The sequence below is a fragment of the Anarrhichthys ocellatus genome, unplaced genomic scaffold, assembly GCF_004355925.1.
Source record: "Anarrhichthys ocellatus isolate YVR2014 unplaced genomic scaffold, GSC_Weel_1.0 scaffold10, whole genome shotgun sequence".
In the NCBI taxonomy this organism is placed as follows: domain Eukaryota; kingdom Metazoa; phylum Chordata; class Actinopteri; order Perciformes; family Anarhichadidae; genus Anarrhichthys; species Anarrhichthys ocellatus.
Window position 1 is genome coordinate 4,809,763 of NW_022280040.1, and position 27,743 is coordinate 4,837,505.

A 27,743-nucleotide genomic window follows, 5' to 3' on the forward strand; every position below is an offset into this window, starting at 1 on the left:
GCCTCTCCCCTCTGGCTTTTTACACTGCATAGTTAGTGTTCAGAGTGTGATGTTAAAACATAGCCTGATACATGGGGGCTTAGACAGATCACGCTTTGTGTGCCTCTCTATTATCAGTGACTGCCAGTCTGTTCTGTCCTATATGAACTCTCATGTTGGGGCAAGTCTTGAGGGGGAAAAAGAAGAAGCTCTGTCTGGCAAACCACGAGGAGCTACAAAGTGAGCTCAACAATCACTCTCTTTGAGAATCCCACTCGAGCACCGCCTGATCAGCACAGTCAAAGATTTTGTTTTGGGTGCCTTTGGAATCTTTGCCTCCTTAACGAAACACAGAGTTTAGTATGTGTTTCAAAAGCGTTACTTCTTATACAGAAACTGCTCTTTTTGCATGCAGCCACAGACAAACGCTTTGAAAATACTTTGCATGACACAATTTGAAGAAAGCCACCTACCTGTGACACTATCCGTCAGTACCTGTACTTCTGCATTGTATACAAGAACAGTCAGCTGCTATTTTCCAAGTAGCTTCTGCGAAAATAAGTCACACAGGCAGCAGCCACAATGCCACACCTCAAATGACATATGGTTCAGTGTGTCAGGTGAGAGTCACAAAATGCTTCAGATATTCAGACAAATTGAAATCATCCTAATTCAATCAAAAGAAACCATCTTTAATCACCAACTCAATATAGCATGCGTCTGCCAATTGAACTTGAAAAACTGTTGTAACGCAAGTGATGAGTTAAATGAATATCAATCAATCATAATTATCATCAATCATCTTTGAATTATTTATTTAGTCAATGTTTCAGTGACTTTTAAGACAGTTGGGGAACTTTTGTATAAGGCCAATAGTTTATTAATATATTATAGTTTTATAAAGTTCAGCATTGGAAAGAAAGTAAGTTGGATAGCCTTTCATTTAGGTTCAATTTACAGATACTTTACTCAAGTCAGCTGTTACTTTTCAGTTTGAGATTTTACCCATAAACACACACAGCTATAACATTGTTAAAGGTGGTTCCAGGGAACCAGCAGTTCCCAAACGTTTTGGCTCATGTACATTATACAGTTCAATTGTTAAAATAAAGGTTAAAAGGCATGTTTGTTTGTTTGTTTTACAGGGAAATAACGTGTCTTCTTCTGTGATCTCCTTCCTGGAGTGGACTGTCTACAGCGGATGATGTACCGTTTGCTGTTGCTACGGCAACTGTACACAAGTATGGCGGAACAGCAGCGAGCACAGAAGGACTTCAACAACATTAACTTTTATCCACAGCTTTAGCAAGCTGAACTATGTTTGTAGGTTATGTCAGGAAGGCTAATTATGCGTGGAACTCGTCTGCCTAACGCTACGTGTCGGTTGTGACGTTGTTTTTACGCTATTTGACTAACTTATACCTGGAATTACGTTGACGCACATTTAATCGTAATTAGCTGCGTGAGTGGCACACCTGCACCATGCGAGAAGAACCAGAGACAAGGGAAACATCGCGACTTGATCCGTCTGTGGATAGTCACAGACTTGCATCAGGAAAGTCACAGGTATGAACACCTGCTGCTAAGAATACTGAACTAACCTACGACTAACTGACTTTACGTTTTTAAACCATCTCTGTCTTGTTTATTAGGACATTTCTCATGTGTTAGCAAGCACCTTTAAGCACCTATACACAAGAGACATCATTGGGAAAGACACTTTGTCCAACCTCATGAAGACAAAGAATGGACGAAGCAGCTACCATGACAGATATGTTGAGGAGCTCCAACAGGTGACCTGACAACACAGTGTATCTAACACTGAAACAAACTGCTCTGCATGCTTCTTAATTTAAAGTCAACAGAGGAAATCGTACAGTATTTCATGAAATATGTCATTTATTTTCAATCACACAGGCTCATTCTGAATACAGCCGGAGTATGAAAGAGGCTGACATGCTGGAGAGTCATATAATTCAGGCCAGAGCTCGGGCTGCGGCCAAAGAAAGCCGGGCCTATGAGAGACTGAAAGAGGAGATGGGAGATGTTTGTGATCACCAGGGCATCCTCACAGGTGTGATGGAAACATTGTCATGATATTATGTTATACTGTTGTAAAAATACATCTATGTATTTACTTTGAATATACCAACAGGGATGTTATTTGATGTTATTTCTTATGTCTATTCTCAGTCCAATCAGCCTTTTCCTGGTGTGTAGACGATGATCTTCTCAAAATGAACAACCTGATTTCCCCCCAGGACTACTTATCGACACAAAAACCCCGAGTGAGACCACCAGCACCAAGTACATGACCCTATTTTGGATTCATCTTAAATTATTCATAGCCAATGTGTTGTTTTTTTCCCTCAATATTTAACTTATTCCTTTCCTGTCAGTAAAATCGAATCCTGCCAAACCTACCATCGCCTACACCATGCACATCTCCAGGGAGCCTCAGAATGACGGTTATACTCTAATGCCCAGCCCAGAAAAGAATGAGTCAGATCGCAGCCTGACTCTCGAATCCAGCTCAGATACCCCAAAGAGGAAGAAAACTCCCAGGAAGGTGAGGAGTCACAAGCCTACACCCTTTTGATTACAAGAATAGAAGGCCTACATTTGAATGAACAGATAATCAACTGAAACAGTAGACTAATTGAATAAAAGAAGACAACATGGACATAAAAAGAGCATTATTAAAAGGCGTTCCTCTGAGTTTTGAAACTGAAACTGAAAACATCAGTGTTCTACTACTATGTTTCAGAGGCCCGACGAGACCAAACCCAGACCAAAGTGGAAGGGTGAGCCAAGCGCAAAGGATCGAGCAGAGGGACGGGTAAAACTTCAGAAGCTGAAAGATTCCCACAACTTCCTACGCAATCCTCGCTTCCTTCCTCCCAATGCACAGCCGGGTGGCACATCCCTCGTCTGTCCCAGAACAAAAGTGGGGAAGATGGAGCGTGCAAGGAAAGGGATGGAGAAGCAAAGGTACTCGGAGTGTGCCGAGCAGAAGGGCACTTGTCACAGTAAATGCTCATCTTTTTTGCCTTTAAAATTGTTGTGGTTGCTGCATATTGTGGGTGTAAATGTCTTGTGCCAAGCTTGCAGTTACGCATTACATACGCCTTATCACAGTAGAAACCCTAGGCTGTATCCATACATCTTCAACTTCACAATTCCCAAAATGATTCCTGTGTAATCAAATCAATCTAGCACAACCCCCCTTTTACCCAGGGAACCAGAGTTGCTTTCCCACCAACTGTGCGGGAAAAAAAAGGCATTACATTTGCAGATGGACTGATTCTTAGCAGCCTATCTGAAGGTGAAACAAGACACAACCTGCAATGAGAGCCAAGTATGCATTAGAGGAGACATGCTGACTTATATTCTGCCTGTGGATACAAACACTGTTGGCCACAATTAACAATGGGAGGATATACATGCAGTACACTTTCTGACTACTGTTGGGTTAGCAAGATCTACCACGTGCATGTGGTAAGTGTAGTAACGGGACGTCAGGTTCATGTGCATGATTCTATATGTCTTTATGCTTAATATGCTTAAGATGCAGTCATTACAAAGGTTAGCTAAGGGGTTGGGATTTAACAAGAAGCCTTTCCCACTTCCGTTATATTAGTGCAGCGCCGGCTTTGATCCACCCTACAAAGCAAAAGACAAGTTTCTTCTTTGGCATATATAGAAAGTCAAAATCAGAAATGCTTGCTTTGTGGTTTTGACGTAGATTTCAGTGCTGGCGGAGCTCGTTAACCCAGCTCACCACTTCCTGTGAGAGAGTCTTTGTTGAGAACAGACAGAATAATCAGGTGTTGTTTTTGTGCTCATCCTCCCTGAAAGCTCAACTGAAAATCCTGTCCCAGCCTTTCTAGCAAAACCTTCAGAGGTGGTTTTCACTGACTACAGTGTGGGACGTGTTTATGAGGTACGTCTGAGTAACTTACACGGAACAATTACAATTTCACACAGAACTACCAACTGTTTTTCAATGAGATAATGCCCTTTCCCGTTCTAGACTACCCTAGAGCTGAAAAACTTGACTTCTGCGAGCCGCACTGTCCGAGTCATCCCTCCTACCACTCCTTACTTTTCTATTGGCCTGGGTGAGCCTTTTTGTTGTGATTGGATTACACAGCTTCCTCATTCCTGTTCTTGTTGATAGTGAGGACATCATGACTGTATCAAAAAGGCATGCAGGAGTTTTGTCGAATATAGTCATACATCTCTGGAATGCTAACAGGTGATTTCCTGTTTTAATGTTGCAATCCCGTAAGTGAACACCAGCACCGACTACTGTATCAAACGCTATAAGAAGATAAATAGCACACAAGTGAATTTAGAAACTTATAGTGCAATGTAGGAAGGGAATGATATTAAGATGTGTTTTGGCAGGGAGATTCCCTGGTGAGGGTGGTGTTGTTGCCCCAGGGATGAGTTGTAAGTACACAGTGCGCTTCGCTCCAGACTCCTTGGGGGACTATGAGGACTACATAACGGTGGAGACCCTTGCTGGACACCGATTTTGGGTGCCCATCGCAGCCAGAAGACCCCCTCCAATACTCACACGTGAGTCTCATAAGAATCTACCAACCTACCGTTGTTGTTGCAATGCTCATGAGTGTACTTTAATCGGTCATGCATTATTGATATTTCCCCCTAATTATTGTGCAGTACCAAGAGTTCTGGACTGTGGTTGTTGTCTGATCGGAGGGGTCAAATCTGTTGAGTTCTTGTGCAAAAATATAAGCTTCAGCGCCGGGACCTTTTGCATCATCCCCAAGAACCAGTGGCCAGCCTCGAACCTCAGGGTAAAAATGAATCTGACACATTATCTAAGATACAGGAACTGTTTTACATCCAATATTTATAAAAAGTTTTTTTCTTTTTCTTTATATAGTCTGTGACAAGAACGTACTTTTCTGAGCAGCCACCCTTTGCAGTCAGCCCGTCTCTTTTTGCGCTGCAGCCAGGAGAGGCCACTGTAGTGGAGGTGAGTGTGTTATGGAGGTAAAGGGAAAAAATGCAGATGCAATGCTTCATAGGCTTCTCAGGTTAGAAGCAGCATGTTTCACTTCTCTGCAGCTAACTGTGTTTGAATAGAAATTCAGTCCTATAAATTCTCAGTGTGCTTTAAATAATAGTGTGTGTGTGTGTGGGTTTGCAGGTGGTGTTCTTCCCCAATACTGCTGAGAGGAGCTGTCAGGTGTTCACTGTTGTGTGTGACAACTGCCATGTGAAAGACATTTCCATTGAAGGTGAATCTTTTCAGTGATCAGAAAACTAGTAAAATATGACGTTGAATGTGTCCATTGTAAGGTCCAAGTCAATTTGTCCATTGTCTGTATAATGTGTGAGTTTCCCAGGTGAGGGCCAGCTGATTGCACTTGAGCTTGCATCTGTATCTGGGAAGAAGGAGCCTCCTGTGGTGGGAGAGGTGCGTGACCTCACTGCAGAGCACTTTGTCCGTTTCAGCCCGTGTAACCCTCACTCTGTGCAGCAGAAACAACTCATCATTAGAAACAACGTGTAAGCCTCACCCTCTCATTGATCATCACTACGAAGCATGAAATAGTATAGTTAATGTCATGTCTCTTCACAAGTACAAGCAACACGTGTGCTCTTTGTGGCCAGAGGATAACGTAGTAAGAAGGGAGACCTCTTAAATTGGAGCACTGGGATTCAAGCCCCTAGTGTTGGCATTATTAACAGAGTAATTGTGTCCTCGAGTGAGAAACTAAGTGCTGATTAACTACGAGACCCAGGCCTGCGGCTCCGTCGTTGACCCTACACAGTGGAACAAGTAGAAGAAGAGTTTCCCTTTGGGGATCATTACATATCACATTAAATCTCTCTCGTTCTCTCTCTGGGGCTGAAGCCACTTGGAGCTGCCTTTCCACTGGCAGATCATGAAGCCAAACCTGCACCCATTCCTTCCAGGGGAAACCCCAGAGCCCTCCCATCTCCAGTTCCACCTGGCCACAGACGATGCTTTCCATGTCAGCCCCCGAACTGGAGTTCTACCCCCCTGCCAGGATCAAGCGTTTCTATTCACCTTTTGCCCTAAAGAAGTACAAAGGACTCCAAATACATAACAGAAAACAATACTTTTACAACACAGTATGTCTTACATTATGAGTCTCCTGTTTGGAAGCTAAAAGCTGACACTTAATTAATGTGATGTTTGTGTTTTCTTAAGTTGAAGGATTGCCACAGTGTCTGTCACTTAGTCCTGAGGGATGTTCCCCATCTGCCACCAGAGCCCACTGACAATGGGTAAAGTTCCTGTGACTTTGTATGCACTGTGGTAGAAGTGTATGTAAAAAAAACACCCCAACATAACACATCCAAAGAACTGAGATCACACAGCAAGATCAGCACACTTCATCTAACAAAGTATTGGATTGTGTGTGTGTGTGTGTGCGTGTGTGTGTGTACATCTAGTGTCCTTCAGCCCGTGCGCACTGGGTCGAAGGTAGGCGATGTCATAGTCATGGAGATAGAGCTCAAGGGATCCACAGAGCCGTACCAGGTCCTGCTGGAGCCCTATGCTGTTGTTATCCCCGGAGAGATTTCTATTTGCTCGACCACCCGCAGGCATTTCAAGGTTATATTAAGTCACTTTTTCCTTATATTCACTATACATGACAGATATTATATTTCTACCACAATTACAGTTATTCATGGTTGTGTCTGTGTCTTGTGTGTTTCAGATGTGGAACCACAGCAAAACCCGCATCTTTTTTCAATGGGAGAGAATGAGCAGCAGCAGCCACATAATTGAAGTAGAGCCCTCTGCTGGTAGCATAGGTGTGTCACACAGTACAATGGAGAATAACACAGAAATAATCCTCCTTTTAACTAGGTTCACTTGTACATTATGAATTGCAAACACCATTTCATGTAGTTGATGTATTAGTCCATTGTTGATTGATCTGTCCTTTGTGGGTCAAGAGGAAAACGAGTGTTTCGATTTCGACCTGATTTTGAGTGGAGGGAAACCGGAGAAGGTTGTGACCAGTCTGGTTTGCTACATAGAGCACCGCCACGAGCCCGTCACTTTGGCCGTGGAAGTCTGTTTTAAGGTAAGATTGAATCTTAACACAAAATGGCTAAAATCTTTCTATTCCACAATGCTAATTTGTTGCTGTGATATTCCTAGAGTATAGTTTATCTGTGAGCTGTGACCTCTTTATGTGCATCGTTTGACTTCGGCCAGGGTCCCATAGTGACCCTCAGTGTGCCCAGTGTGGAGTTTGGGCTCATGAAGCTCGGGGAGCAGGCACAGACCACTCTGCTCTTCACTAACATTACCCATCTGGAGGCTTCCTGGACACTGGATGAGAGGCCTAACAGTCAGCAGGACCACCGGGACACACAGGTGCTGTACACTGGACAATAATATAGCAAAACATTTGTGATAAAAATAACATTAAATCGATATGAATCTCTGTTGCTTAGATCTCGGTGGAACCACGCAGAGGTGTATTGCCCCCCTTGGCCTCTTGCAGTGTAGATGTGCTATTTAGTCCCCATTTCTGCCAGCGATATGAAACAGAGCTGGAGTTGACAGTGGAGAATGGAACGGGATGGTAATGATGCTCAGCTGCATACAAGTTCACTGTTCCTCTCTTTGAGATGAAATAACCACTGTACTTAATTAAAGGAAGGTCTGTGCAGAGGGACCAGCCCAGCAATAATGATGTTACTCAGCGTTCCGTCCCGCTGATAACAAGCAACACTACCTGTGTGTGTTTGTTGCAGTCACTTGTCGGTGCGAGCAGATGTGCAGTCTCCACAGGTGTGTCTGCTGAACTGCGAGCTGCTCTTCTCTGAACTCTACATTGGAGTTCCTGCCGAGGCAACCGTCACTCTCTTCAACCAGACACTGCTGCCTTCACACTTCAGCTGGAAGGTACGCTGGCATCGCTTCATTTTTATCACCACTTCATTTTATCACCACTTCATTTACTGTGAGAAGAATGAACGATGCAATGAATGCTGCCATCGTGTTAGACGCCCCTGGTCCGTTTGAATGATTGCGGTGCTTCATCCGTATCATATGTAAGGCTGTTTGTATACATATGATCTTAGTTTTTTATTTCTCATAGGTCAAATTAAGATGTCTTTCATGACAGTTAATACTCGGTGATCTGAGTTTTACATTTCCCCCACCAGGCTCAGCTCCAGGGTAAACAGGCTGAACTGTGTAGAGCCAGTTTTGACCCCTCTTCTGGCACTCTGGGACCTAATGCCAGTTTGGAGATCACAGTTCATTTCATCTCCCACACAGATGTAAGTACCAAAGTTATTAAAGTCCCAGTGAAACTAAAGTTAGAGCGTAATTAGCTCCTCTACTGTGACCTATTCCCCAGTGACACGGTACAGTTACAACTGGTATATAAATCATTATCCTTCATATATTTGTCTTTTGTCCAGCTGGATCTGACTGAGGTAGCTGCTCTCTGTGAGGTCCAGGGGATGAGCTCTCCTCTTGTTGTTGGCATCATGGCTTCCAAAACCAAGAAACTCAGTGTGTCCTACTCACTGCCCAGTGTCTGGTAGTAACCTTGGCTTAAAGTCTATTATCTAACCACCTGGTAGCTTCACTAACTCCATAGCATAAGTGTTTGTTAAGTCACGGTGGCTTTTCTTTGCCTTTAGCTCTCCTCCAGATGACGAGAGCCCCTCAACACTGTTGCTTGACTTCCGTGATGACGTCGTTTTGAACAGAGCCGTTACTAAGCAGTTATTGATAACCAATCAAACTGCTATCCCTGCCCCTTTTATCATAGAGGCGGATTATTTCACCTGCCATGCCTCAAAGCCAAAGAAGCAGTCAGAGAAAAGGTAAGGGGAGCTAGCTCACTAACCTGAATAATGGATCACAGAATGACTTTGCTGTACTGCAGATGTGACGCCGCTGCATTTTAATCGCAGAGTGACATATGTCAAGAAGCCGCTTCACTCTGTTCAAGCTCAGAAAGTAGAAGAAAAAGCCCTCAAGGGTAAGCTTAACTTTTCATTAGTGCACACGGCACACACTTTTCAAATCAAGCAGATTGAGTGCACACTCCAACTTCCCGTATCTATCGGCAGAGTGTGTGAGCAGCCTGCTGGCTCATGGGAAAGGAGCAGCTTTCTTTGTCCTACCAGACTCTGGGATGCTGGGACCTTTTGAGACCCAGTCTGTGGACGTCACTGCCTACACGGACATGTGGGGCGAATACAGAGATCACCTAATATGCAAAGTACGATGCCATGCAATGGGGTGTAACAGATATTTAAGGATTAGAACTTACTTTCTACTGTAAGATTAAGATTTTTCAAAGACATCCTGTTCATTTTGTTGCAGACTGATGAATAATGTTGAAATCTAACTCCCCCCCCGTAGGTGGGGGACCTCGAGCCCACGCTCATTCCCGTGCAGATGACGGTGACTGGCTGCCCACTCTACTTCCAAATGATGGGCCCACGCCCAGACAACCAGAACCAGGGACCAATAACACAGTCTGTTCTCCTGTCCTTCTCTCCAATTAAAACACACTAATGATGGCAGTATATCTATATCAGTTTGACATTCCTGTTTGCACCATTAGGTTTGGCACTCATGTATCTGGAGGGGACACGGTGTCTCGTTCTTTTCGCATCAACAATCCCACCATGTTTGGTAAGGGAAAGTGTGTAGAGTGGCTGGTTACAAATACCCATAATGCTCCACATGTTTTCTTCAGAGCCAACAACTGTAAAGCGTTCCTGAGCTACACCAATGTTTCCACTTGGAATATGTTTGTTTGTGTGTTAGTCTGACTCCTGCAATAGCAGTACGTCTTTTTTATAAGTAGTCTCCTGTGACCTCTCTGACTCTGACTGACTACTTCAATAAAGTTATCTAATTTAAATCTTTGCTACCAGATATTCGCATGGACTGGGAAACATACAACATAGATCAGAATGACCATAAACTGGTGGACGTTGTGGTGGCATATGGAGACGCCTTTCCAGTTAAAGATGCTGATGGAAATGAGGTGTTAAGTGGAGCATTAGGGATTTCTGGTGGGAACGTTCAAACGGCCTGGGAAAGAAATACGACCCGAGGTTCTGAGGGGACGAGTTCCTCCCTCCGTAGCATGACCGTGAGTCCATTTTACGTCGCAACACGGATACATGAACATAAACTTTAATGACTTTTATGACGATGCCTCTGGGAAATTATTGTGGCTACGATGCCAGTGAGTGAACCCACATTTCATTGGCTCAAAGCGGCTTCATCCTATTGATTTCAGAGCGGGGAAGGGGAGGCATGTGTATCCGAGGATGACTGTGAGGAAGAGGAAACATGTCTCTATCCCTCTCCTGCAAAGAAAAAACTCTTCTCTGTTCACATCAGACCTCATGTGGGCAACCTCTCGGATTACCCATACTGCATCACACCCCGGCAAATAGTACGTTGATAAGACTTTAGCTACATACATACATTTTTAGCGATATGAATAACGACGTATTATCTTTTTCTGCTGATTATCTCAAGGTGATTCGAGCAAAGAGCAGCAGCACCATCCATGTGTCTTTCACTCCTTTGACTCTTTCCGGGTCAGGTTGTGAGTCCAGATGTGTGGGCCAGGCTCTGGGCTTCATGAGTCTAGACTCCGAGGTAACAGGCTCAACACGCTAAACAGCGTCTTTCAATTTTAAATCCTGGAAAAGGCACACAGGAGATGACTCTGACGCAAGCTAAATTCCCTTATGATTGTGTTGTGTTTACAGATGGCTGCCTGTGTCCCGGGTAAAGTTGGAAGAGCTCAGGGTTTGGATTTGGAGCCTGTCAGAATGGATCTACTTGCAGTCGTTAAGCCTGCAGTGTAAGCAATTACAGTCATACCAAGTCCCAAAAATCCCTAATGAATCCAAACTCTGTCTATGTTTCCGAAATGAAAAGGAGCTGAGGTTAGACAAGAGGTGGTCTGATTACGTTTCATATCTTCCCCTTGGCTCCATGTTGCTGCAGGCTGATAGTGCAGATAGAGGAGGACGGGGGGGTGCTGGAGTTTCATGCCTCAGCCGGTGATTTACTGAAGACAAAATCCGAGACGGTCGGTCTGAGAAATCAACAACACTAATCAAAAGTGCTCTGACACACTGAAGTGCATGCATGATGTATTGATCCCAACGGTGTTCAGTATTTCAGACCAGTCATGCTCAGTGGTCGCTTTTCTGGTTGTTTTGCTCCGTAGGTGGTAGTTCGTGAATTTGACACCGAACGGGCCTTTCAGCTGAGAAACAACTCAGAAATGCCCCTACACTTCAGACTGGGGACTCAGCCTCCCTTTAGAGTGCTTAAGCAGCAGCTTCGAGTCCGGACCAGCACCTCCAGTAACCCACCTACTGGTGACAGCCAGTCTCTGGTGCTGCACTCACAACAAAGCATGCAGGTGAGATGAGGAGAGTCGGTCATGTTTTGGATAATACAAAATGCTCCGTTATCTTGTCATTCTTAACAGCTAGTTGTATGGTATTTTTGCTGTGAATACCAGGTGAAGGTGGCCTTCCACTGCTCCCTGTCCCTTCTGGATCATGCAGACCAGGCAGGCGAGGAAGTCCCTCCTGGGGTGACGCTGATCCATCGTGCAAGAGAGGAAAGGAAGCTGTGTTTCCAGCAAAACCTCCTGATTCACTACAGCAACAACAGCCTGCAGGTCAGACACTGCCGTGAAGCTCAACGGTAGAAATGCGTCAAATAGGAGAAAAGAAATGATATAACACAAGTCATTATGCATGTTTATAGGTAATTGACCTCACAAAGTTAATTTCTTCTCTGCTCTGTGCAGACAGTGCCTCTCTGTGCCCATTTGGAGCTCGTTACAATGCGTCTGTCCAGTGACAGCGTCGACTTTGGGTTCTGCTACGTGGGGCAGACACAGATAATAGAAGTCATCCTCTACAGACACGGAGCCCACACTGACTGGAAATCAGTTACAGGTATCTACTGAACTGTCTTCTGTATTGTTGTCTATATCATCGCTCTTACGTTAGCTCTGGGATTTGTTTGGGTCTTTAGTTTATGCACAACTTGACTAAACTGACTGGAATTATGCTTTTTTGTTTTACACATACAGTGCTTTGGAATGGCAATTATGATATATATCTGGTGTCTGGGTAAAACGTCATTTCTAGATTTACTAGCCCGACGTGGCATTTTACTTGACCCGGACAACCCTTGTTGTTGAGGCCTGGGTGTCTGACTCATCTTCCTTATTAAAACCAGTTTGTAGCCCAGTTAGTCAATTACATGTAATGAGAGTGTTTAACATATGATTTCCTTTTGTTTGCTGCAATAATTATATTGTGACAACATGAGATGACGTCAGTAGTGTCAATTATGAGTCATATTATTACGTTCACATAGCTGATCAACCTGTAATTGTCTTGTGTGTTTCAATGTGTGTGTGTGTGTGTGTGTGTTTGTGTGTGTGCGTGTGTTTGTAGAGTCAGATGAAGGAGACTCCCGTGTGTTCAGAGTGACACCAGACTTTTGGTCTCCTAGGTCGAAGGAGCGCCACGTCACCAGCGGCAGCCAGTGTCTCCAGATCAGCTTCACTCCCAGGTACCAAACCACAGACCGCCATCACAATGTCTACACAGGGTTTATGAGAAGCTTATATAACGTTAACATTTTACTACGATTATGTGTTCTAGTGAGGACAGAGAGTTCAGGGCCATCGTGGTAATCCAGCCCCGTCTGGTGAAGACCCCCCTCACTCTGCAGCTCCAGGGAACAGGATCCTTTGATGAAGTGTACTGGTCGAACTAGAAGTCCTTAAAACATCACAGTCATACAATCGCCACCTGCTCTCCTGAAATCAACTTGTTTATTTGTTCTTTTGTAAGAATGTAAATAAATATGAAGAACAACTTGTCAGGTCTCCATCACTTTATTTACGTATAAACGTGCTTTTAATAATAAGTAAACTATGAACTTGTTGGAGGTTTTCTATCAAGATGATAAATTTAATATGATGAGCCCTGATTTACGATAAACCCTCACTGAATTACAGTCACTCAATCTGTATGTTTACATATTAATGAAGGATTTATGCAGTTAAAAATGAATGTGAGTTCTTATGACACATGAAGTGCAATGTCCTCAATCACCTGCTGTTATACATGTTACATAGAGGTATTAACACCTAAGGTGCAATAGCATTAGCTAAGTGTCATGCAAGTATAAGGGTTAACAAAAAAGCAATGCTTTCCCTTATTTAGAGATGTTTCAAATCACTCTTTGTAACCACAGTATCTTGTTTTCTAGTCTTCCCCTACTGTCCAATAAATCGAAGACAGCAGCAGCAGCTCCCACTCCAGTCCCAGTGCACATGGACACCATGTGATGAGCCCGGCAGACACTTTTCAGAACAGGAAAATACAGGAGATGAATGTTAGGAAAGCCTGTTTGATGACTGACGCTGGATGCATTTTTCTAGTGTTGTTTCTTCTCCAAATGAGCTCTCATCTGCAATAAATAAACCGATTAAAACAAACCTCACATTCATCAATTGCGATTTGTCCACTTGGAATTTCAGCTTTGCTAACAGGAAATCTATCATTTACTCTGAAGTTTGATCTGTAAAAAAAGAAATCCACATTATATTTAGGGTTTGCTGTGGAGCTCACCTGACTGGCCAAGGCCTCATTGATTTTCCAGCAAGTCAATATCAGCCACAGCGCGCCCTGAGCGGAAATGGATTTTCTCTAGAAGACCCTTTTCGCTGAGATGAAAAAAGGCAGCCACAAGGATAAACAAAAGTATGTGAACTGTGCTTCTGCAGACACATCTTGTTCAAGTGCTACTTGGATGATAAAGGCTGGTTCAGTACCCACGAGGGGGAACTCCCAGCACGACGTGACCCCCGGGATCGGCAGTAAAAAAGCTTTGAGTGCAGACCTGCAACTCGTCTGCAACCCTCACCTGCTTACAGTATTTATTTCTTAGTATGTAAAATCAGTTTGACTGCTTTTCACAAAACTGGCCGCAAAGGCATCCTGCAAATCTCTCTGAAAAATTCTCCAAAGTGATGCTCCAAAAGCCACAAGAAACATACACACACACACACACACACACACACACACACACACACACACACACACACACACACACTGCCTGTTATTGTTTATAATAGCTGCCTGTGGTGTTCATCTAGCACAGTTCAGTGGTACCGAAATCTACAAGTCCTAAGACAGATGCAAATGTCCAATTGATATTCCTTGCACTGAAGCAGTCTTACTGATCATGTCGGATCACAATAAAACAGTGCAGTGTAGAGCTAATCTGAAGAGAGCGATGCTGCGGACGAGGTCAGTGGAGCATTTGTTATTCTGATTGTCTGGTCTAAAACGCCAAAAAGAGGAGACAGGGCTGCCTGGGTTTACATTTTTGTGCCTGTTATCAATGATTTTGGTCTCTTTTCTAGCTTGAAATGTCATGGTTCTGTCTGACAAGAGCACAACACACGGCTAAGATGAGTTACAATACACTGCTGCATGGTCTGTTTCATTAACACTGTCCATTAGTCTGGTGCTCACAGTGACATGCTTGCTGATTGAACACAACATGCTGTCCCCGCTGTCAGAAAAATAAATCCCTCGGGCTCCCAGTTGTGTCCAAATTTTACAGATGTTTACAGATAAACAGGCAAGATCCAAGTTCCTAATAACTCCTGCAGACACAATAAAGGGAGGAACTTTTGGTTAATGGTTGTTTTTTTTGAGGATTGAGTCATTAGTGCACCATTTATCTTTATTTGACTTAATAAACTGTTCCTGTGAGCCAGAGGAGCACTCGAATCCTGAGAAAGTGCTGCCACACACACACTGTAGGTGAACTCATCGGGTGACAGTCAACATCTGCAAGTGCTGTCGCCACACCTTTACTTTTCTTTTTTTAAATCCTCTTTTAGCTATCAAACTGGCTGTCCTCAAGCCATCAATAGCTCTGGCATGATGGTTACTGCGTTGCACTCTTTTTAACAAATACAACAAGACTGAGAAAACACATACTGTAACTGCACATTTATTATTATTTATTTTGGATTATTATTTATTAAAGGAAAAAATATGTATTGTGTTATTAGGGTCTATATAATTATAATTATATATATATATATGTATATGTATCATTAGTGATTCAGTGTATGAGGTTTTCTGGTGGTGTTTGTGTTAGTACAGAATAAAAAATGAAACCGGCCTATCTGCAGCAGTAGCTGTACTTGCTCCAGGTGTCCACGGGGAGGCGCTGCGCCCTGCACTTTGACGCCGCTGTCTTTGTAAACGCACCACCGGAGAGCGTCACCACTTCCTGGAGCTCACGTTGTTGCTGACATCAGAGGCGCAGCTCCAGGGGAAAAAAAACTCAGCTCCTCTCTCTAGTGTGCGTGGAGACAAGCGAAGAGCAGGGTGAAAAAAAAAAAGAAAACTTTCCTCTGGAACACATCAACCATTGCAGTGCATTCCTCTCTGTAAGCACAGCTCTGGATCATGCACCCGGGGAGAAGAGGAGGTCTTTCTGCCTGAACACAGCGTGTATTTGTAATTCTTCAGTACTGAGCGCAGTTTCCCGGATATCAGTCCACTGTTTTTGGGTGAAGATTTGCTCTGCATCTCGCTGGGATTTTTCCGCTCTTCCTGACGTTCATCTGTGATAATTTACACTCGCCAGTTAATTCATCCTCATTCATCCTGCAGCCACAACTACAACATGGAGACACATTGATAACCAGGTAAACAGTCCAGTCTACATTATCTCGCGACTTGTTTTGTGAGATCACTGCTTTTAGACTGTTATATCCTGTTTATAGCAAATTAAATGCCAATACAATAAACTAGAAGTGCAGATTTTAAAGTTGGTCATTTGTAGTTTAAATAACCATTAAAACACAAACATGCAGTCTGTTTACTGATATCAAACTTACTGAATAGGACTTCATGCAAGTGGAAACAACAACAGATGTATTTCATTGCAAGTATTTCTTCAGTAAATGTTCATTTGGATAAGTAGAGGCCCATAATCAGCCCCATATTTGTTGATAAATTCACAATTTGTTGCTAGAATAACTGTTTGCATTTGATAATGAGTGGCTGTTTTCAGTGCAAAACCCTCTTTTCACATGGTTTTAATCAAGTGTTGTGCTTCACTTATCAGTAAAGTTTGAAATGTCTGGAGTTGTGAGGGATTTCTGGAAAGTAGTTGTCATCTTGTGCTTGTCGACTCATTCATGTTCTGTATCCTTTTCTTCTCTGCTGTCACTTTTCCAGACCTCTGTGACTCACAGTGGTCAGTTAAGATGGTGTTTTCCTTGAAAGGAGAAATCCACCGCTCTGAAAAATCCTTCACATGTTTCATTTTGTCGTCCCCCAACTGTGTATTTGGTTTTTGCCCGTTTCCGTCCGAGCATTTTCAAAGTATTTTGAGTCCACGCTGAGGCTGCTATCGTGTAAAAGTGACAAGTATGCCCGGTGAGCTTCATCCACAGCTCGCCACACATTCCTGCGACGGACAGACCTCTGAGACAATCCGCCAAATCAGATTTTAATGAGGCCATCATGTTCATCAAACCAAACCCAATGTGGAGTGCACTCGCAGGAGTCTGAGCAGCCGACTCACGGATGAGTTTATCAGCACATTGGCGTACAGCAGGGGGGCTCAGAAATCGCCTTAATAGTGAGAGTCAAACTGTCAAGTGGAAGCCGCCCACAGATATGGCTGGTGTGCCTCAAGCAAAACAATCCATTTGGCTGATAACGGGACTGGATCGCACAGTACACATGCCAGCCAGAGACAGAAGCGACGGGTTGCTAATTGTGTTTTGATGGGACTAATGAGGAAGAGTTTATGGCTTTCTGTTTCGCAGGTTAACCAAGGTGCGAGGTCTGCATTGATTGTCAAGAGCTTAAGAGTTGGAGAGTTATTAAGTGTGTCATGTACAGCCGAGTTCGCTCGTGCAGGAGGCTCTTATTTCTCAGCACAGAAAGTTGTGCTCATCTATTGACTCTCCTCAGCATCCTGCTGTGAACTCTCCGGACAATTTCATGCTGAGCGTCTTAATCAGAAGGACCTCCTCCTCCCTCACGCTGTCCCCTCCATTGAGCAGTGTGAAGTCATGCTATCATATGCCGAATTCACAGAAGCCTGTGGGGGCTTGCCAGACGCCCACTGACCAGAGGGCTGGAGGTGAAAAGGTTATGGTGACTCATAGAAGCAGGCTTATTATCTGCCCATGATGGCCCTGTTTTGGACGTTGCTTGGTTACACCAGTAAGCAAAACAAGTTTGTCATTAAGTGTCATCGCTTCTTAACAAGCTTTAGATTCGTAAATAGCTGTGCATAGCATGTCAAACTTTGGAAACTATTCCCCCACTTTTTACATATTTTAGTCTCGCAGAAAGCCGCCTGCTTTACGAAGCACAGATGTAGAGCTTGAAAGGCAGAAAAACGGACAAAAAAAACTATTGATTGCATGATGGGAAATGTAGGAGCCAGCCTCTTTGGCGCTTGACCCCATTCCCAGGACTAAAGTGAGGAAATCTTGGCCTCTGCTGCTTTTTGATTTTGCCATTTCTTTCACCCCTGATCTGTCTATTGCGAGTCCAATAAGTTGGTGGAAGAGCAACCCTGAATAGCTGGAGTACCCCTTTCTTTCCATCACTCTGTAGACGTTAACCCACAATGACAAAGCAAACACTCTCTATTGAAACTTAAATGCAGAAAAGCCTGCCTCACAGATGTAACCAAAGCCGTAAAACGCTCCAAATTGAGCTCAGACCAACCTGCTTCCCTTCAATCTTCATTGCAATAAGTTGAATCTGTGTGGACCAAATACTTTTCAGCTGACATAATGCATAAAGGCCCGCACCTGTCAAAGCCAAGCTATTAAGTCAAGGGAATCCTCTGTAGACCTCTTAGATAGCATTGTGTCGAGGCATGGAGCCAGAAACGTAATGGAAGATGTTTGGTACCACCACCATGACTCTTACTGAAGCAGCCAGTCAGAGAGGCCTGGATGTATACGCCAAAAAACCAAGTTACCATTGTTAGACATCCTCAGTCATCTGCAGTGACGGAAGAAACAGGCAGGAGGGCAACCGTCTCTTCAGAGCCACGTGGTAGATAGAGAGCCACTCTTAATTAAAACATTAAAGAAAGCCTTCTCAGACCTTGCCAGATGGCACAGAGGACTCTGAGCATGAGATGAAAAAGATGTCCAACAAGACAAAATATTGGGCTCTAATTGCCTAAGTACTGTATCGGGCACAACCCAAATAACCAGCCACCTGGATTAAACCATCCCTGCGGTAAAGCAGGGTAGTCGCAGCACCGAGCTCCTCAGCTGTAGAAACGGGTTGACAGAGGGCAGAGAGAGAAAAAATGAGCTGGGACTAATACAGATATATCCTTGAGGAAAATAGCACAACCTCAGAATTGAGCAATGATTAATTTCTCAGCTCGGCAAAGTCAGAGAAGACGTTGGGAGTGGCTTCAGGACGGGACCCAGATATGAACTGACCTAAAGATCCCAGTTTTCCGACACTTTCTTAAACAATGTAACGGAGCTGGACCTCTTGTGCACAGAAGGGCGATTGACACAAATACAGGTGTGCAAAGCTGGTTGCGGCACGCCCAAGATGACGTAAAGCAGTATCTGCTGACTGCGGTGCTTCTGCATGGGAATACTGAATGAAGAGTCTAGCAACGTTATAGTTTTAGTTTTAACTTTACAAAAAATACAACAGGTTATTTCATTTCAGGGTATTTTATGAAGGCTAATGGAAGAAAATACAACTATTGTTACTTTTGAATTTAGCCTGCAAAAGTAGAGAGTGAGTCAGTCGAGGTCGCCTCTCTCTATCGTGAGGGTCCAGCCCCCTCCTCTACAGAAACCAAGAGGAAGTGGTCCTGATTGAGCTTTGTCTGCACGGCTTGTCTGACCGTAAGGACAAAGCCATCAGCAGCAGAGACTGCAAGGACAGCCGGATAGACACAACACTGCCAGACTGGACTCCTACAATAACACCGAGGACAACTTTGTGTAGAACACAGCAACTGGTCCTTGTTTTTGATTGTATTTGATTGTATTTGATACATCTATAAATAAGCAAGGCATGCGTTTAGTTTGTTGCAGAGATGTTAAATGAAATCCACAAGTGAAATTGCTCTTTGGATTTTTCAGTGTCACACTCACTCAGCCTCTCGAGTATCAAAAGCCCAGAAACCCGAGGCACACTCTTCATGGTTGAAGCTTTGGAGGCGAAGGAAAAATACTTTCCTGCTTCTTCCTGAACCACAGCTGTTTGACATTCTGTCTCGTGAAAATGGGTTTTAAGTCTATGAGCTGTCTCCGCATGGCTGCATTTGGGTGGAGGAACACAATGAGTGAATGTGCTTGTAATAGCATGTCACCGCATAATGGAAAAGACAGCTTACTTTACAGATTGTGCTTAGATTCCTCTCAGGGGGGAATGTGGTTCTGGTGATCCAGGCAGTGGATATATACGGTGGACGGCAGCAGAATCACTCCTTCATTTGGCTATTTTTAGCCAGTGTTGTGTGGTTGATGGTAACGGCAGATCTACTTCTCTGTGAGCTGATAGAGCCATCGCTTTTACACTGAGGAGGATCCTCTTACACTGGAGTCTGATTGGTACCAGAGGATCGAGTTAACACAGCGAATCCAGCTCCACTATTCATAACACCCTTTGGGCCCTCATTATACCAGCTACTTTCTCCTACTATTGTCAAAATGGTTCCAAACTTCAGTGATGAAACCGGCGCTCAAACTTAGGATCGATGAATCATTTAAATACAATTTACTGTCATTGTGAGCATGCTAACATGCTCACAATGACAACACGAACATGTTGTTAGCAGATCATGTTTTCAGTGTCACTAGGCCTGCACAGAATGCTGGTCTGCATGGTACGTTGCATATTTATACATGTTTGATTGTGTCTGGCTTGGAGAATAACGCTGTGGTTGCAGCCACACCCATAGGTGCGACTCGGTTATTTATTCAATGACGTACACCTGAGTTATCTTGACGCCTCTGTACCTGATGAGGAGCCACAAATTACAGCTGATGCTGAATGTCGTCAGTTTTGCAGGTAATTAGTCATAAACCAGTCAGGATTTACTGTTTTAGTCAATGGACTGATTATATTTTGTTTTGGGGACTGAAATATGTAACTTTGAGCGATTTGTAATGTTTCACTTTTTTCACTGTTTTCTGATATGTTAAAAACTTTTGTAGTAACATTTTTACCAGTGAACATAATCTTAAAATTCAAATCTAAACGAGCCTCACTAGTGCTCTACAGAATAAGGACATCGAGCTGCTGTGATTAATTATCGTATTGCCCTAATTGAGCATGCATTAATAGTTGAAACGAGAGATACACATATGCAAATAGTGGCATCAAATCAAAAGGGAAACTCCTTTATTTGAAATAAAACATAGATTAAGTGCCAGATGACAGGACTAATCCTCTTGTTATGTCGTAGGAAAGAGTTGTTAAGCCTTGTGTCCCAACGGGGGGGAGAAAAAAACTTGGATCTCTTCTCAGCAATAACTTTTTATGATAAATGAGCTTGGAGGCCCCACATGGAGTGACGTTCTCCTGCCCACGCTCTCCTAAACACCACCCATAAGTCTTCAAGTGCCTCTCTGCTTAGAAATCTGTGGGTGCAGGGCGACTTCCTACATTGTCTCGCTTCCCAGAATCAGCCAGCATTATTCTTCTGAGTCATGTGGCCACAGCACAGGCTTGGCTAGGGTTCAACGGACGGGACGGGACACCCCCACCTCCCACCACTGACCTTATAAGAAGAGCAAGTCACCCAGACATCCACTAATCACCCTTCACTTCCTGCCTGTGTTGCAATTCAGACAGTCTAGCGGGTATTGTGACCAGCTCACCGTCTCCTTGTGATACCAGGCCTGTGATGCATTATATGTGATCTCATCAACAGAGCAGATTTGTGTAGTTTTTGTTTTGGATACAGCATTTAAAAAACCCATGTCACTAACACATGACTTGTAATTGTTAAAGGACCATACCATTGTTTTTTTTTTTTAAATGTTTTTAGCCATTAAATACACATCACTTCCACTTTGCATTGCAGCAAACTGTGCTGCAAACCACGCTATTGTTTCTTTTAGAAGTGTTCCGTCTACTGTTCCAGGCGTCCATTGGCTCCCATTAACTTCCATTTCAATTAACGTAACGCGGTGAAAACCTTCATAACTCAGATTCATTTTAATTTAAACTAGATTATCACAACAATAAATTAAGCATTGCGTTAGTTCGTGCAGGACAGCCCGCTGATTGAATCATCGTTTATAATCAGTCACACACTAATCACAGCAAGGCTGCACATTTAAATATGACCTACTACACCAATGCTGCCACATTCAACTGCTGCTGCTGCTGGCAAAGCTCTGCCTCTACCGCTGTAGTTCTATCGTGGCTCAAAGGTTAAAATAATATTAAATGTCTTTTTTTTTTTTTTGGTTTCGGTTTAGCATGCTTGTTGCAATAAATGGTTAAGAGAGTCCCTGATTGAGTGTAACAAAAATGTGTGTATGGTTTTGCTGTGATGAATTGCACAACTTAAGCAAATTTTTATTCTACACACATCCAATCAGCTATTAAAATATGGCAAGATTAATAGTGGCATCGTGGTGCGAGCGTCTTAATTAAGGAATGGCGCGCGAGCGCTACGAGCACGCGCAAAGGCGTCAATGCTCGACGCGTTTGTTGCCGTTTCCAAAACGCCAGAGGGCGTACAAAATAAAATGAACTGTGAAGAAGCAAGAAGACAACAAGTGTTGCTGGCAAAATGCCATAAACCAACTACCACAATGCTCAGGAGCAATTGTACTGTAAACAATTAACATACCATCCCTGTGAAGAAAGAAGTCAAGTATTACGATGAAACAAAAGGTGGAATATCTTGTAAACAATATGATTTGTCTGTCTAAATATGTACTCAAATATGGATTTTTAAGACTTTTTGTTTCGCAAGCATTTAAAAAAAAAAAGAATTGTCCGTCTTGGTAAAATCCTCAGAGGTGTTGATGATATTTTTCAGTAAACTATTCGTGACAGCCACGCTCATGCCTGAAAATCCCAGAGTGCCCGAGAACTTTGCGCATGACGCACAACGTCAGTGATGACGTCATTTCGCATTCATAGTTGGTTTGTTGCCGAGAGTTAGATAAAAAGATTGATACCTCTCTCTTAACTGTATGGTAAATATGAAGCTAGACCTAGCAGCTGGTCAGCTTAGCTTAGCATCAAGGCTGGAAACAGATAGCCCGGCTCTGTCCAATGGCAACAAAATCCAGTAGATTCTTTCCACGTCTTTCATTATTATCGTGCTTTGACCACCAGTTCATGTCCTCGTTGAACAAACTCTCACAGATGTCTTGTCCTCTCCACCTACTGATCTCTGTGATTCTCGTTGTTGTCTATTTTGGCTTTTGTGATGGCTGCTAAAAGCCGTGGTGGAGAATGGAAACCCCGTGAGGCCAACAGGCATGTTGCAAAGTTTAGAAGTTGGAGGTCTGAAGTGGCGATTTCTTTGGGTGCTCCACCAGAGCGATGTCAGACATTCGGTCATAGCGCTCAGGCCACCGGGCAGCTGGAGAGCAGACCTTCCACTTCTCTCGTCTAAAAGGGGGGGGGGGGGGTCCCCTCGGAGACCTACAGCCAACATCACGCTGTTTTCTTGGTTAGAAAGAGTGATGTAACGGAGCTGAAAGAGGTTAGCGAATGTGTGCGCATGCATACATACGTCCTTGGTTCTTGCTCAATCATTCCAATGAAAATAAAAATGCAGTTTGTGCTTTGAGGAGCACGGCTCTGCTTTGTCCGTCTCAGACATTTCCCCACAATCCCATCCTCTGCTGTCCTCTGTTTTTATTAATTAACTCCCTCTGTCATTTCCGCACAGTCCCCATGCTGTGACAAAGGAGAGGCCTCCGCCAGTGAAACATTGGCCCGGCTCGTGATGTTATCCACACTTGACAGTGCAGTGCGTCACGACGTTCAAAGCACTTCTGGATGTGCGTCTAGCATTTGTAGGTTTGTCTCGTGATTTGGTAGAGAGACGGGCCGTCTTTTCTTGGGAGGACGTGCGGCTGCAAAGGGAACAAGAGCGAGGGGCGATTAGCATCTGATCTTCAACAAACCCGCCCGCCCGCCAAGAAGCGCGGGGAGAATTGGGCCGGCGATCTGTGGGCACCACTAGCCCGGCGTCACGCTGGGCAGAGGAGCGAAACAGATGGGCCATCTGGTGACTCGCTGGCACGGGACAGGGCTTTTCTGTTCCCGTGTGTGTGTGTGTGTGTGTAGCAGCGACAGACTGGACCACGTGGTGTTAGGAGACCACCTGTCTTGTGGCCGTTCTTCATCTCTTTCATGTGTGGTCAGCAGCACCATACTAACACAGCCTGACACGGAGCTTTGCTGGGACATTTCATACCCCATTTAAATTCGGCCTTTGCTCCCTAATATCAAAGGTGTATCAGTTGTAAAGTGTGTTTTGGGGGTGAATATTAGTTTGCCCATATTTAGTGTTGTTGTTGCGATGTATTCAGAACGCCCTGTCTTCAGAAAGTGGTCACCCTTGAACATTTTCTGCACAGGCGTTTAAATATTTAGCTTTCCAATCCGCCAGCTCTTGTGATTTGTGCCACTGACAGCAGCACACTGCATGTTGCCATGTTCAAACTCTGCCGGCACCCTGTGACTCAGCCCCTCAGGCTGTAAATTGCTGGAGTGGCCGTCTGTGTTGCTTTTATGAAAAGTTTTCTGGCCCACACAAAGAGAAAGTGTTTGTGTCTCTGCAGACGGGCTGGAGCATTTGTCTGTGCTAAATGTTTGGGGTAAAAGACGAGGACGCATGCAACATGGACACTGGAGATGGCAAAACAAAAAGTAAGCGACGCTTTAAGAATACAAGACATCTGGTGAGCGTTGCTATTAATCTCTCTGGAGGCTCTTTAGTCTTTTTCCAAAGAGTTTGTGTTGCATTTGATGGCCTCCTACAAACTAAATCTGCCATGCAAGTTTATGTACCCACATCCCTTTATCAATACAGTATTTATATTATTATTATTTTGCTATTAAAGGACTCGGAAAGTGTTGTAATATATATTTTAGTTTCTCTGTGCTGCATGTCTTCATTCACACAGAAGAGGAAGAGACACACTAATGTGCTGTAATTCCGCTGATGTCGTGTTGTTGGTTCTCTCCTACTTCCTTTTTCATGATGTTCAGATGCAAATCATTTTTTTTTTCCAGATTTTGTTTATTTATTTTGCATTTTAAAGCAGGATTATGAAAGATAAATGGCGCATTGTTCCTCATGCAAATGCTGAGTTGATTTCTTAGACAGTAAAGTGCCCTCTACTCATTCAATACACGCTGTAGCTGATACAAGCTTACCTGGTCTGGTGTGACCAGTAGCTTATGGTGGCTAATGTTAGCTAAAGTTGATACACTTTGAAAACCCATTGCTGTCAACAAATCTCTAACCTGTTGATTTTTATATTCTTGTATTACTGGCACATGTTGAGCATTATCTAATTGTCACTCATGGGCCCAGAGAGGCTCGCTTTAAACAAGTCTTACATTTATCTTAGGCTCTTTTTGGCTCTCTGCAACCTGCATCTTCCCGTTGGGCAGCACTGTATGTCTCTGTGATTGATGCTATATCACCATACACCACCGCAGACATTTTAATGTCACAAAATACTGTACTGCAGCTGTTCCTCTTGTTCCTCTTCCCCTTTTTTTTCTAAGCTTGTATTTAAAGAAGAAAATAAATGTTTCCCACAGTGTTTGTGTGTGAGAAATATCTGCACATAGTCATTTAGTGGATGTGACCATTTTTTTTTTTTTAAAGACAACATTTCAGTGGCCTGCATTACGAAATGGTGGTTTGATGTCCAACAATGTGAAGTGGGAATTGAAGTTGTTTACTCCGTTTTCTACTTGCTGTCATCAGTGGAACAAAAAAACACGAGCGCTAAAAGAATCTTTTCTCTTTCTTTTCCATTATGGGATGTGACAACCGCTTTTCTGCTCACCAACTTAATGCATAAAGAAGGCTCTGGCTTTGTGTTGTAAGTGCTCACGGTCTTTACCTGAGGCAGGCAGTTAGGCAAACACCCACGCCTGCCTCCGCTGCTGCACCGTGGGATCTCAAGGGCACGAGGCTCCTCCATCATCAAAAAAACTAGGAATTCCTCCACGGCTGCTGCCTTGTGGTTTTCAGAGTATACGGCAATAAAGAGACATCGGGGCATTCAAAGGATTTTAGATGGATCGAGTTAGCAGCAGCCTCAAATGCAGCTCTTGGCTGTCATGTTGTTATTTGTTTGCCAGGAGTTCTTAAATATGAAAGGTTATATCGGTCTCAAGCGACTGTCCTGGTTAAATAAAGATTACTAAATAACAGAAGCGGTGACACTGATAGTGGAGGAAAAAAGCTTTGTGTTGAAACTACCACCTGCGTCCTGTTTTGTCATTGTTTTTGTTGCAATCACAGAAATATGGGCGCCAAGCTGAAGGAAAGTGCCACAGTTCTTGGATGTTGAAACAGTGTTGTTTTTGTGTTTTTGTTTTCGCTCTCAGGATGAAATCTTCGCTTGCAGAGAGAAGTTGAGCTCCGGGCTCGAGTTCAACAGGGCCACGTCCTGATGATGACAGTAAATATGGGTGAGTAGTATTCAAAGGACAGGCTGCGGGTACAGCACGGTACATACAGAAAAAACGCACAACACACATACACACCTCTCTCACATCCTCTGGCAGGAACAGTACAGAAAAAGAATAACACGTGTGTCAGAGTGTGAGGAGGCTGTTAACAGCTCCAGATGGCCTGTTTTGAACACACTTGTTTTGTTCTTTTTAAATTGTTGTTCGTAACAATGTTGCAATCCTGACATTCTAGGTGCTCGCATAGCTCCCTCAAAAATTATAAGCATACCGGTGTTGCACATTATATTTATATTCACACCTACCAGGCCCGAACAGGTATATGCACTCCTACATCTATGCAAAACTAGTCACCAACACTCAAGCGCGCGCACACACACACACACACACACACACACATACTGAGTTCCTCTGCATAATACAACTCAAACAACAGACTCTCCTGTGGTGTATTTGCATGTGCACAGGACCTGTAGGCCTTCAGGAGCTGGAAGACTCAACCTGTTGCTAAGTGATCTCTGTAAACAAAGCTCAAAACAAAGAATCAATATTTTTTTTTGGGGTCTATTCTTATCTTTCAAAACCAAGAACAATGCATTATGCATGCATCATAACCGAAGTTGAGGGCTCAATCCTGGCTCTTTACTTCTGACTGCTTTCCACTGCAATCCGAAACCGTGTTGCCTTTGTTTCCACAGATGAGGGTCTCCAGAATGGACCGGGACAGAACAGGAACTCACAAGGTAAACCTTAATTGTCTCCGATGAAAAATCAACATTGCAGAAATTGTTTGATTTTTTTTTTTTTTTTGGAATATGGTGATTCTCTTTCCTGCTGATTGTTGGTCATGCCATTTTTGTCTTTTTTTAATGGGGCACAGGGGATCCTTCAGAGGAGAGCGCAGTATATACGCCACATAGAAGCGGTAAACATCTCATTACATTTGAGATGCAGCTCAGCAGCGTGTGTCAAGTTGTTCTCGTCACAAATCAGAAATAAGAATTCTGATCTGTCATACCAAATGTATGCAATTCCAAGACTGTTTAGTTTAGAAATATTCAAATACATAATTTTTAGAAGAGGTGAAAATAACACATTTGTAGTGCATACAATATCATTCCTGTTTTTCCCTTGCCAAAACTAAAGAGTAGCAAACAGCACTAACTGATAGTGAGCAAGCTAGCAACAAACTTCCTTCAGAAATATTAGAGTCACTTTGCCTTGAACATAAATTCAGCACACACAAAGTCCTCCTTACGAGCTCATTACAGAGTAGTGGAAGCATACACGTGAAGGAATGTCACAATGGAAACGATTGCAGATATTCTCCAATGAAAGACTTTCGGTAGAGTCCTTGTACAAACATTGATTGCGCAACCGTTCTCACACAATACCCGGCCTTACTTCAGAGCCATTCTTAGTGAGAGATTAACTTCAGGGCTTTAGACGTTACACCCATTAGTTGGTAAATTAGCTGTGTCGCAGTTTCGATGAGCAGCGAGGTGTGTAGAAAAGAGTGTGCCTTGCTTATCATAGCCAGTGTGTGTGTCTATGTGAGTGTGTGTTGTGCGTCAGAGCTCGGCCAGAGCTGCAGAGTGAGGACACGTTTGGCCCCAGCTGCTGGTCCTGCCGGATTCCTTTGCCATGATGTGTCTCTCGGCACCAGGAAATCCCCTCAATGTCTTCATTCAGGCAGCGTGCCTCTCTCTCTCACACACACACACACACACACACACACACACACACACACACACACACACACACACACGCGCTGCATCGCTGGCCGTTACACACACTTTGTTAGCTTGCAAGTTTGAGCACTAGCCTCTCACTAGCTTGTGCCTGCATATTCAACTTCAAACTCTGGTTTCGGAGACAGCTACAGGAGAATAACTCCTTTGATCGAGGGCTTTTTATTGCAGAATCTCACATTATATACGAACAGTACACTGTATTGTATCTACACCCATGCCCCC

At 43.6% G+C, this 27,743-nt stretch overlaps 2 protein-coding genes across 2 annotated transcripts in view; both read left to right on the forward strand.

The window, feature by feature from the left end:
- The first annotated feature begins 1,233 nt into the window (after positions 1–1,233).
- Positions 1,234–12,845, forward strand: dlec1 (DLEC1 cilia and flagella associated protein). Its single transcript, XM_031849788.1, has 38 exons — positions 1,234–1,545; positions 1,632–1,772; positions 1,897–2,053; positions 2,173–2,286; positions 2,379–2,548; positions 2,747–2,970; positions 3,838–3,922; positions 4,013–4,100; positions 4,390–4,563; positions 4,669–4,805; positions 4,895–4,987; positions 5,162–5,252; positions 5,361–5,523; positions 5,873–6,065; positions 6,194–6,270; positions 6,439–6,601; positions 6,708–6,804; positions 6,949–7,079; positions 7,214–7,375; positions 7,456–7,586; positions 7,759–7,909; positions 8,173–8,289; positions 8,434–8,555; positions 8,659–8,844; positions 8,935–9,002; positions 9,094–9,245; positions 9,389–9,504; positions 9,594–9,664; positions 9,910–10,130; positions 10,281–10,439; positions 10,526–10,648; positions 10,762–10,856; positions 11,003–11,087; positions 11,229–11,426; positions 11,529–11,690; positions 11,823–11,973; positions 12,481–12,598; positions 12,691–12,845. Exons 1-38 carry the CDS (start codon positions 1,462–1,464, stop codon positions 12,803–12,805), a joined length of 5,085 nt encoding a protein of 1,694 aa, XP_031705648.1. The 5' UTR covers positions 1,234–1,461; the 3' UTR covers positions 12,806–12,845.
- A 2,517-nt stretch (positions 12,846–15,362) lies between these two features.
- Positions 15,363–27,743, forward strand: part of map3k22 (mitogen-activated protein kinase kinase kinase 22) — a 36,269-nt gene continuing 23,888 nt past the window's right edge. Inside the window, exons 1-3 of the mRNA XM_031849983.1 lie at positions 15,363–15,767; positions 25,684–25,767; positions 26,466–26,510. Of these exons, the coding sequence (XP_031705843.1) occupies positions 25,749–25,767; positions 26,466–26,510 (64 nt within the window). The 5' untranslated portion in view covers positions 15,363–15,767; positions 25,684–25,748. The remainder of the gene's footprint in view (positions 15,768–25,683; positions 25,768–26,465; positions 26,511–27,743) is intronic.